The 12,797-nt window shown below is 42.4% G+C and overlaps 1 protein-coding gene across 1 annotated transcript in view; it reads left to right on the plus strand.

The window, feature by feature from the left end:
* Positions 1-12,797, plus strand: part of LOC133578327 (solute carrier family 2, facilitated glucose transporter member 11-like) — a 41,924-nt gene that overhangs the window by 15,403 nt on the left and 13,724 nt on the right. The window contains exons 3-6 of the mRNA XM_061932670.1: positions 4,218-4,378; positions 5,443-5,567; positions 5,643-5,772; positions 9,314-9,462. Coding sequence (XP_061788654.1) covers positions 4,218-4,378; positions 5,443-5,567; positions 5,643-5,772; positions 9,314-9,462 — 565 coding nt within the window. The remainder of the gene's footprint in view (positions 1-4,217; positions 4,379-5,442; positions 5,568-5,642; positions 5,773-9,313; positions 9,463-12,797) is intronic.

Genomic DNA, 12,797 nt, shown 5'->3' on the forward strand with positions numbered 1-12,797 from the left:
TGGTCGTAGATCCGCTTCAGTTCTGCAGATAGTGCAGCAAAGGACTGGACTGCAGGGGATCCTTGCTCACAAAGGGCATTGAAATAACTCAAAGGGGGACCCTGTAGCAGGTTGGCTACGTAAGCGATTTTGGCTGCCTCACGGCCAAAACGAGAGGGCTGAGCATCAAAAGCAAGCTGGATTTGAGTTAAAAATTCACGACAAGTGCTAGGATTGCCAGAGTACTTATCAGGCGGGGGGATGTGTGGCTCTGCAGCAGGGACAGCATGGGGTGCAGGTGGTGCAGGTGGTTCGGGTTGTGGTTGAGCTTGTTGATTTATGAGAGTGGTGAGCTGGGTGGAAACGCGTGACATCTGGTCAATAAGAGTCTGTAGTAGTTGGTCATGGTTTCCCAAACGCTGTCCTTGATTGGCAAGGGCCTCTCTCACACGGTCAAAATCTGCTGGGTCCATTGAAAATGGCCAGATCGTTCTGTCACGGTTGGTAAAACTGGTGGACCCAAATGCAGAAAAGACACACAAATTTAAAGTTCAAGGGTTATTATTAATACAACCAGAGGGAAAGGAGGGAGCTCGTAGTCCTTGGCTTGGCAGTCCAGGAGAGCACACTGAGGCGAGCAGGCTGTGGTGAGCAGGCTGTGGCGAGCAGGCTGTGGCGAGCAGGCTGTGGCGAGCAGGCTGAGGCTAGCAGGCTGAGGCTAGCAGGTTGTGGCTAGCAGGTTGTGGCTAGCAGGCTGTGGCTAGCAGGTTGTGGCTAGCAGGCTGTGGCTAGCAGGCTGTGGCTAGAAGGCTGTGGCTAGCAGGCTGAGGCTAGCAGGCTGAGACAAGCAGGCTGAGGCTAGCAGGCTGAGGCTAGCAGGCTGTGGCTAGCAGGCTGAGGCTAGCAGGCTGAGGCTAGCAGGCTGAGCAGGCACACACGGCAGGTAGGGAACTGAAGGCAGAGGGAAAAAACAGGGGTAGAATGAGGAGCCAAAAACACAAAAAATGGCAGATTCGCAAAACATCCAAAAGTGCTAGAATTCAAGAACAAAGGGGCGAGAAGCGTTACCACATGTAGAAAGGTGAAACGATCTGGCGATCGCGCCGAGTGAAGTCCAAACATTTGTAGGCTGCAGGTGATGAGTTGATGGCAGGCAGGTGAGTGATTAGGGTGCTGGGATCAGCTGTGCCAGGCTGAGAGCTGGAGCCACGCCTACGGCCAAAACACACCCACTCTCCCAAATACACACACATAGACAAACAAACAGAGACTGTGACATAAACAACATGTCATCAGCATGCTTCTGTGAATTGTTCCTGTTTGCGGATGACTCGGCCCTGCTGGTATCCGGCAAGGACAAGTCACCGGTGGAGAAAATCCTCAGTGCTGAACTCTGTAGAATTTGCACCTGGCTCGCTGACAACAAGCTATCCATACACTTGGGTAAAACAGAATCCATCCTATTTGGGTCCCACATCAACCTTAAGAAAGTCAGTGACTTCACTACAAAAGTGGGCAGGGGCGCCGCTAGGGATTTTGGGCCCCATGAAAAGAATCTTTACAGGGCCCCCAACACAGCGGCAACATTTTTTGATGCTGTTTTACATACAATTATGCATTTTAATGATATTTTTGACTATCATTACCATATTTTTGAAAGAAGAACAGCATCACAGTTGACATGTACAGTAGGGGAAGAACTGAGCACTCTGAATACAATGGAATTCATTTTGAGTCATTTATTTGCTGCACCACTGATTCTTAAATTGGAAATAAACTCTTATTGAATAAGAACAGCTTGATAAATGTTTGACTGGATTGATTATTTAACTAATATAGCAGTAAAATGTAAAAATCCAGAGTTTTCTTGAGCTAACATGGTGAGAAAAGTGAGCTAGCTTATTACCACAGACAGGGACAAAGTTAATATGCATAACTTTCCACCACAACTAACAAACCCACCTTTTTTTTGGAAATATTGGGTGATATATTGTCGACCCTTCAACTCCTTCTCCTCTCTTATTTGTTTTCCTTTCTTTTTTGGCTGCCTGATTTTTGAGGCATACTGCTGTCTCCTCCGCTTTGCCCGCCATGGCGCTGTCTGTGACAAATCGCTGGTGTGCTACCTGCAGCTGATCCAGTCGGACTGAACCATTTTACGTAAATAGAGGGGGGAAGGGAGGGTCCTGTAGGGGTTGATGCTTCCAAAACAAATAAAGGTATTGTTACCAGGACATGGGAAATAAAACATGTGTGATTATATGTTAGTTAATAACTTAGTGTCATTATTTTTTCTGTATTATAATTTCATCATCATTAGGGGCCTCTCTGGGCCCCCCTCCATCATGGGCCCCTAGAATCCGTCTTCTTTACCCCCCCTTTTCGGCGCCCCTGAAAGTGGGTGACATTGTTATCAACAGGAAAGATGAGGTCACCTACCTAGGTTCCATTCTAGAGGCTAATCTTTCCTGTGATAAAATGGCAACCAAGGTAACCAAAAAGGTCAACCAACGAACGAGATTTCTCTACAGAATCTCCTCTCTGGTCAACAAAAGCACCATGAAGATTCTAGCGGGAACTCTCATTCAACCCTTTTTCGATTACGCATGCACCTCCTGGTACCCTAGCACCTCCAAAACCCTCAAATCTAAACTCCAAACATCCCAGAACAAGCGAGTCAGGTTACTTCTAGACCTCCACCCTCACATCTCACTCCTACCCACTTCTCCAAAGTGGGCTGGCTCAGGGTGCAGGACAGAGTAAAACAACTTGCACTGAGCCTAGTCTATAAAATCCGCTACACCTCCCTGATACCGAAATACATGTCAAACTACTTCCATAACGTAAATGACCGCCATAACCACAACACCAGGGGGAGCTCCACTAACAACGTTAAACCCAGATTCCGATCTAACAAAGGTCTTAACTCATTCTCCTTCTATGCCACATCAATATGGAATGCACTCCCAACAGGTGTACAAGAAAGGGCATCTCTATCCTCCTTCAAAACCGCACTAAAAGAACACCTCCAGGCAACTTCAACCCTAAACTAACACCCTCCCCCTTCCACATCCCACCTCCCCGGATTGTAAATAATCAAATGTAAATAATCAAATGTAGACACTTTTTCTTATACTTTCTGATCTCTCTCTCTGTGTCCACTACTTGCTGTACATATCCTACCAAGTCAGTCCTACACTGTTCCAATGTCCATTTCTCTGATGATGCAATTGTTGATGACTGAAGTGATGATAACAACCAAACCTAACCCCCTCCATATCCCACACCCTGGATTGTAAATAATGTAAATAATTCAATGTATATACTCTGATGATTATCTTGTGTGATGACTGAATTATGATGATAGTATATATCTGTATCATAAATCAATTTAAGTGGACCCCGACTTAAACAAGTTGAAAAACTTATTTGGGTGTTACCATTTAGTGTTCAATTGTACGGAATATGTACTTCACTGTGCAATCTACTAATAAAAGTTTCAATCAATCAATCAATGCAGCTATCAGCACAGCCGTCTTTGTCTCGGCATATGTTACCCCATCGGGCTGTGACCGGTGCTGCGTTGCCGCCGCCTTGTGCTTCGCTGACCGTTCATGAATGAGTATATCCATTCGACCACCGTGTTCGATGGAGAAGTCTGATCTACAAAATTTGCAGGCAGTATACCCTTTCCCCTTCGAGCTATCCTAGATGAGCTGAAATTCTTGTTTCCAATCATTTTGGAACTTGCAAGCGTACTTCTTCTTCTTACTTGTCGTCACCATGTCTGTCTCTTCTTCGTTCTTCTGCTTCGTCTCCTTCTTGTTGTGTGTGCAGTTGTGCACTCTCCAAAAGCGTGACGTGACTGGGCCGGGCACGCTGTTTATATGGAGGAAAACCGGACGTGACAACAGGTTGTCCTCACTCAGGTCCGCATGGAATATTGTAGTCCGGCTGGAAATCGGGAGAAATTCGAGAGAATGGTTGTCCCGGGAGATTTTCGAGAGAGGCACTGTAATTCGGGAGTCTCCCGGAAAATTCGGGAGGGTTGGTACTTTAACTTTAAGTTTGTACACACCTTCCCATTCAATAGCATGGACAAGGGTCTATAAACCTTGAAACCTAATTCTTCTTATGCCATTGTAAAAAAAGAATAAATAGTAATAGTAAAAGCTATGACGACTACGGCAATAATGATGATTAAAAAAAAACACCTGTGTTTCTGAATTTTCCTGCAGCACGTCGAGGCTTTTATCAACCAAACGTGGCTGCTGAGATACCAAACTCCGGTGGAAGATTCCACCGAGCAGCTCATTTGGTCCTTCATCGTGGCCGTGCTGAGTTTGGGGGCGTGGCTTGGCGCTGTTCACAGCGGAAGTCTGCCGGTCAAATATGGCCGGTAAGAGCGTTTTTTTTAATTGATTTTGTCTTAGTTGGAATGAATACTGTATTTAGAATTTTTGAAACTTTGTTCCATAAATTTGCTTTGAATGCAAGCCACAAAAAATGCCCTGTTGAAATCAATTGACAATGTCGTTTTTGAGCCCACTTTTATTTTAACATGAACTAATGCAATCCAGTGTGATAACATTTGCATTAAATTTGGAGTACCGGCTTTCTAGATAGCACTACTTTTTCTTATTCAAAGTATGCAACAAAAATATTTAAAAATTTTCTAAAATGGGGTCTCTAGAGCTAAAATGACACATTTTGTCACTGTGGATATGTGTGAAAGAAGGTATGTTATTATTTAGTTTTTCGTGCAAACATAGTGTTCAATTCCTAAATAGTAGGCTTATTTGTTATGTTTTTAAAAGTGGAAAAAAGTAATAATATTTAAAAAATTTACTGACATTCCTTGTCATTTGGACCTCAAGTGTTTTGTTTTTTTAACTCATACCGTGGGAAAATTAAAATGAAAAAATACATATCAAACTGCCAATCATTTACCAAGATTACTCAGAGCCTAATAATAATAATGAAAATATTACTAATTATTGTATGAATAACAAAAAAAAGTAACATATTAATAATAAAAATAAAAATAAAATAATAATACTGATCATTTTCATAATAATGATAATAATAGTAATCGAATACTTCCTAAAATATAATTCATGAATATTTTTTCATTCAAATTTATTTTACAGTGAGTTATGTAAAAATACTGTCCTCAAAACCAAAATTCAACAAATATGTATATACAGTATAAGTATAATTTAGGCTAAAGTAGTGTTAAAATATTAAAATGGAAACCAATATGTTTCTTACTGCAGTTTTTAGAAGCTGTCATTTTTGTCATGAGGGACAAAAGAGAGAAAATATTTCACAGTAGACGTGTCCACACTTTGACATAAAATGGAAGGCATCAATGGTGGGACTAATAAAGAAATAAATACGCCAACTTAACACACTTGCTCCAGCTGTTGCATGATAATGAAGGAAACAAACATTGTCTTGCAGGAAGAAAGCGTTAATGATCAACGACGTCGTGGCCGTCGTGGCCGCTTTGTTCATGCTCTTTAGCCGCGCGGCCAAATCTTTTGAGATGATTTTGCTAGGCCGCTTTCTCTTCGGATACAACGTTGGTAAGTGATGATGATGAAGATGATGATGATGATGTTTTCTTGTTGTAACCTCACTGTTGTGTGACGTGTGTGCAGGTCTTGGCTTGAGCGTGCACCTCATGTACTTGGGTGAAAGCTCTCCAAAGAAACTAAGAGGATTCTTGACTCTCACCAGCTCCATCTTTATTGGTTTGGGGAAGGTTATGGGTCAAATCATTGGCATCAAGTATGAAGTTCATATTGCTGATAGATGCTTAATACTGCACATCACAGCAAATCAGAGCAATGCCTTTACTCCCACTTTGATTGGATGCTTAATTAGGGGTGTACCCGATCTGATATTTATATCATTCTGAAAAAAAATAGTATCTGATTATCCCCTTGCATCTAAAATGACCAATATGAAGTTATTTATATTTATATAGCACTTTTCTCTAGTGACTCAAAGTGATTTACATAGTGAAACCCAATATCTAAGCTACAGTTAAACCAGTGTGGGTGGCACTGGGAGCAGGTGGGTAAAGTGTCTTGCCCATGGACACAACGGCAGTGACCAGGAAGGCAGAAGCGGGGATCAAACTTGGAACCCTCAAGTTGCTGGTACAGCTGCTCTACCAACCAAGGCACGCCACCCCAATACAAAAATTCCTAAAAAGCATGTACTTGTCCAAAGCTGGACAGCCAGTTAATATTTACATATTTTGATCTTTTTATTTCAAAAACGCATCACAATGTTTGCTTCTTTTTTTTTCATCACTGATTTCTGCTCACTGCAGACTTTATGAGAGCCAACAAGCATAATATAGTATCACTTACTGTGCAATGTCTGCTGTCATTAGGATGTCGACTGCTAGGATGTTCTTAAATTCCCGTTTAGATGAAGACTGACTCATGATCCTCGCGAAGAAACGGGGTGGGGGGAAACAAGCGCTTTTCGTGTCGTCCTCGCCAGTTCCAGGTCCTAAATTGGCTGTCAAAGTGTCCCAACTTGTCGCATTACCTACCCAGATGTCTCACGTCCAGGTGAGAGGCATGATTTATGGTTTACAATAAACTTACAGGGAGCAGGGAAGCGAGGAAGCAGCAGATTACTCGATGATGTAAACATAGGGAGACACGGAAGTGATCACGTCGCCGCTATAAATAGCTTGTCTGCGTTAGCACTTATTATAACAATATCACTAATACTTGGTTTATATTCAAATCAATTGAGCATTATTAGCACTTTAACGCTTATTTATCAGATTTATGGGCGGAATAGTGGAGCTCCATTGGCTCCGCTGTATGCGGACTTTTATTTACTCAATATTTAGAATGCATTAAAAAAAATCCATCCGTTGTAATTTCTTTCATAATGATTGTGAACGATAGGCAAAATTCCAAAAAAAAGTGAAGTTCCCCTTTAAGTAGTCAGGAGGAAATGGGTATCAGGTGTGTGCAAAGGTGGCTGCGCCCCGTAGACCGCTTAAGTCCATTTCAGGGTTTTTTTATACTTAAAATCGTTCTCTCTTTGAGTCATTTCATTTGCTCTAACCTTTTCTACCATTCTACACTGCAAAATAATACACATATGTATGATTCCTGCTGATGTTGTATTAGAATAATATATTGGTATCGGCCAATACTCAAGACTTCAATATCGGGATGGTATCAGAATTGAAAGAGTTGTATCTAACCCCCTGCCTTTAATGTACATTGATTCAACCAAGTGGTACAATTTGAGGCCTTATGGAAAGGGCACCAAAATATTCACTTTTTGGTACCGCTCATTGAGCCGCTCGTCACAGTGGTACTCTTTGGCACGCTTGTGGAAGGTAACAGCTGCCTCACTAGGTTAGTTTAATGTCATGTTTACTGTGGCAAACTGAACTGTGGTGGACATCTATGATCTTCAGGCAATGGTGGGACAACATTTCTATTATATTGTATTGTCTTGCAAAAAGGCTAGTATTTCAGAAGTGTGTGAAGTGTTTGGACTGAGAGAAATACATAAACAAAACACAAATTTTGTTCAAAATTAGGATAAAATCGACATAGGAATGACAAAACATTTTGCAGAAGGCCACCACAGCATCAAGGGGACTCATCGTCGGCGGTCACTTGAACGAGTATGACGATCCTCCTGGTAGGGGTGTATCCCTTTATGTAGGATGCCTGTGCGTAGGACTGGGCGATATGGCCTTTTTTTAATATCTCGATATATTTAGGCCATATCGCGATACACAGTATATATCTCGATATTTTGCTTTAGCCTTGAATGAACACTTGATGCATATAATCACAGCAGTATGATGATTATATGTGTCTACATTAAAACATTATTGTTCATACTTCATTAATATATGCTCATTTTAAACTTTCATGCAGAGAGGGAACTAACAACTAAGTCAATTGACCAAAACTGTATTTATTAAACAGTTATTAAGCAGTGGCACAAACATTCATGTCATTTCAAAACAGAAAGTGCAAGATTGTCAGAGACATTTTAAAACAAGCTATTAGTGCACTTTTGTGCATGATGTCACTAAGATGACATTTCAAAACAACACTAAATTAAAGTGCACTTTTTGTACAGAACACCACTACAATAGTTTAAAACAAATAAAGTGCACTTTTGTGCATAATGTCACACAAGATATTTCAATAATTGTCAAATAAAAATTAGCTGCATAATAGCGTCCTTCGCTATGTGGTAGGTTACTGCGGACATTATCTCCTTTTGTTGTTGACTCTTTTTTTCATACGGTGTTGATCTGGAAATGTTTGCCTCGGCATTTTGATGGTTTGGACGTGTGGCACCTGCCGGAGATGTTGACATGCGGAGTAAGCACTCTTCATTCTCTAGCAGGTGACTTTTCAAATGATGCTACATATTAGCACTAATGCTACTTTTTGTAGCAATGCTTTTTCCCCCACACTTGACAAATTACGGTTGTCTGTTCGACATATTCCCATTTGAAGCCAAACCACCGCCAGACGATGGACCCCTGCTGTTTTTCTTGAGAATTAATTCTTCCTTCATTTGTTACCAGATTCGCACCTTCTTTCTCTCGTATTACCGCTCGCACCACTCCGCAAGCATCACAGCTAACGTTACCCATGCTGCTACCTCTCTGCTCCGCGAGGGCATATACGTATGTGACGTATGACGTGACAGTATGTGACGTGTGTAAGAAGGTGCGCTTGCTGTCTGTGAGAAGGACAGACAAGACAGAGTGGGAAGAGCCTGTAGTGTAATGCCAGCAGCTAAAAGCAACTGCGTGAGAACGTATACTCGAATATCACGATATAGTCATTTTCTATATCGCACAGAGACAAACCCGCGATATATCGAGTATATCGATATATCGCCCAGCCCTACCTGTGCAGGACTTTGTTTAACGTGGGGAGACTGGTGCACAGACAGTCACCACACGATCCTTGACAGAATGGGGTCAGGGTCCAGTGGCATGGAGTCCAAGACAACTGGGGACCCTTTTCTGCTGCAGCCTTCGTCCGCCATCGCAGCCGTTGTGGTAGTTCTTAAATCTACCATCTGCCGCCTGCTCCGCCGTTGAGGTCTTCACCGTATCCCTGGCTAAGGGGCAGTCAGGTACTAGTCCTTTGCCAATAGCCACCTGGGGTAACAGTAGTAAAGGGGTTAACCTCATAGTGCCCCAAGACCCTATAGAGGAGCCTCCACTGCCGGATGCACTTTAACGTCATGCCCAGGACATCAAGGGGATTAAGAAACACATGATTGATTGTCCTTCACTGTGTCCCTGCAGGGAGATGATGGGCTCTGAAGAAATGTGGCCTTTCCTCTTGGCAATCAGCGGCATTCCCGCCATTGTGCAGTTTGTGGCTCTGTTATTCTTCCCCGAGTCTCCTCGGTACCTTTACATCGACAAAGGGGACTCTGAAGGCGGCAAGAAAGGTGAGTGGACACGTCACTGAGCGGATGCCAAGTCTGCTTTTGTGAAGAGTAACCAAGAGGAAAATAGTGACGATAACCGCAGAGCCAGAAATGAAACTTACTGGGACTTAGGAAAGCGTGTTAATGCTGTGTGTTATCATTGACATAAACTAAGTAATTTAAAGGCCTACTGAAATGCGATTTTCTTATTCAAACGGGGATAGCAGGTCCATTCTATATGTGTCATACTCAGTGTTGGGTTAATTACTGAAAAACAGTAACTAGTTACAGTTACTAGTTACTTTATTTCAAAAGTAACTCAGTTACTAACTCAGTTACTTACACCAAAAAGTAATGCGTTACTGTGAAAAGTAACTATTTAGTTACTTCTTCTACTTTTTTTTTTTAAAGCTCCCATTAATGCCCTTTTAGCGTTCATTTTAGTACTGTTATTGCACTGGAGAATAATACAATCTGTTGATCAACTTGACATACATTTGCATCACTGAACTCTGCTAAGCAATGTGCTCTACATACAACACACAAAGACAAAGATATGTTTCAAAGGGCCAATTTATTTCAGGCCAGAACAAATTGACAAAACTATTTTAAATAGCTGCAACATAACATACATAAGTAACAAACAGCATAGTAACACTAACACTAACCACGTTAAACCCAGATTCCGAACTAATAAAGGTCTTAACTCATTCTCTTTCTATGCCACTTCAATATGGAATGCACTCCCAACAGGTGTAAAAGAAAGGGCATCTCTATCCTCCTTCAAAACCGCACTAAAAGAACACCTCCAGGCAACTACAACCCTAAACTAACACCCTCCCTTCCACATAATACCTCTTCGGATTGTAAATAATCAAATGTAGACACTTTTTCTTATACTTTCTGATCTCACTCTCTGTGTCCACTACTTGCTGTACATATCCTACCAAGTCAGTCCTACACTGTTCCAATGTCCATTTCTCTGATGATGCAATTGTTGATGACTGAAGTGTTGATACCAACCAAACCCAACACCCCCCCCCCCCCCCCCCCCTCCACATCCCACACCCCGGATTGTAAATAATGTAAATAATTCAATGTATATACCCTGATGATTATCTTGTGTGATGACTGTATTATGATGTTAGTATATATTTGATAGTATATATCTGTATCTGGACCCCGACTTAAACAAGTTAAAAAACTTATTTGGGTGTTACCATTTAGTGGTCAATTGTACGGAATATGTACTTCACTGTGCAATCTACTAATAAAAGTTTCAATCAATCAATCAATCAATCAACAACATAGCTGTAAAGCTGGCTTCACCTAAGGAAGGCACACGTGACATACACAGAGCCTAACCAGGCAGATTTGAATTGTTGTTTTGGGCAGTAGACGGGATCTTTGATCCAAGACACAACTTACATTTAACTAAAATGTTCTTTTCTTTGTGCTCGACAAAAGAAAAGAAGTGAGAATATCTCATACTTGCCAACCCTCCCGAATTTCACTGCCTCTCCCTGGGACAACCATTCTCCAAATTTCTGCCGATTTCCAGCCGGACTTAAGGCACGCCCCCTCCCGGTCTGTGCGGATCTGAGTGGGGACAGCCTGTCGTCACGTCCGCTTGGCCAACCAAAAAGTAACCACAGAACACTATACCGTATAGGCGTATAGTGTTCTGTGGTTACTTTTTTGTTGGCCAACGGTTGTATTGCGCACCCCCCTCCCCTCCCCTCCCCTCCCCTCCACTTCCCACACTCAGACACACAGTCACACGCACACACAGAGAGCGCAGAGGAAGAATCAGAAGCACGTCTCTGCTTCGCTGGAATAAAACACACTCAGATCCTCAGTTTCTAGCCGATACTACATAAAAAATAACGTAAAATAACGCAGTAACGCATCATGTAGTAACGGTAACTGAGTTATTGAATATAAAAAAATAACGCGTTAGATTACTAGATACCGCCGAAACTAACGGCGTTACTTTGTAACGCGTTAGTCCCAACACTGGTCATACTTGATCATTTCGCGATATTGCCATATTTTTGCTGAAAGGATTTAGTAGAGAACATCGACGATAAAGTTCGCAACTTTTGGTTGCTGATAAAGAAGCCTTGCCTGTACCGGAAGTAGCAGACGATATGCGCGTGACGTCACAGGTTGTGGAGCTCCTCACATCCGCACATTGTTTACAATCATGGCCACCAGCAGCGAGAGCGATTCGGACAGAGAAAGCGACGATTTCCCCATTAATTTGAGTGAGGATGAAAGATTCGTGGATGAGGAAAGTGAGAGTGAAGGACTAGAGGGCAGTGGGAGCGATTCAGATAGGGAAGATGCTGTGAGAGGCGGGTGGGACCTAATATTCAGCTGGGAATGACTAAAACAGTAAATAAACACAAGACATATATATACTCTATTAGCCACAACACAACCAGGCTTATATTTAATATGCCACAAATTAATCCCGCATAACAAACACCTCCCCCCTCCCGTCCATATAACCCGCCAATACAACTCAAACACCTGCACAACACACTCAATCCCACAGTCCAAAGTACCGTTCACCTCCCCAAAGTTCATACAGCACATATATTTCCCCAAAGTCCCCAAAGTTACGTACGTGACATGCACATAGCGGCACGCACGTACGGGCAAGCGATCAAATGTTTGGAAGCCGTAGCTGCATGCGTACTCACGGTACCGCGTCTGCGTATCCAACTCAAAGTCCTCCTGGTAAGAGTTTCTGTTGTCCCAGTTCTCCACAGGCCAATGGTAAAGCTTGACTGTCATCTTTCAGGAATGTAAACAATGAAACACCGGCTGTGTTATCTGGCACAACAGTCAGGGGGTGCATTCTACGGCAGGGGTGCGTTATCCGGCACAACACCTGCCGCAAAACACCGCTTCCCACTCACAGCTTTCTTCTTTGCTGTCTCCATTGTTCATTGAACAAATTGCAAAAGATTCACCAACACAGATGTCCAGAATACTGTGGAATTTTGCGATGAAAACAGATGACTTAATAGCTGGCCACCATGCTGTCCCAAAATGTCCTTTACAATCTGTGACGCAGGCGTCATCATACCGAGACGTTTTCAGCAGGATATTTTGCGCGAAATTTAAAATTGCACTTTAGTAAGCTAACGCGGCCGTATTGGCATGTGTTGCAATGTTAAGATTTCATCTTTGATATATAAACTATCAGACTGCGTGGTCGGTAGTAGTGGGTTTCAGTAGGCCTTTAACCAAGCAGATAATAAAGTAAACATTTTACATAGTTAACGCCAGCAATACCTATAAAGCACCACTAGATGCCAGTATTGCACTGCAAACATCATATCCAC

Source organism: Nerophis lumbriciformis, linkage group LG38, assembly GCF_033978685.3.
Source record: "Nerophis lumbriciformis linkage group LG38, RoL_Nlum_v2.1, whole genome shotgun sequence".
Lineage (NCBI taxonomy): Eukaryota > Metazoa > Chordata > Actinopteri > Syngnathiformes > Syngnathidae > Nerophis > Nerophis lumbriciformis.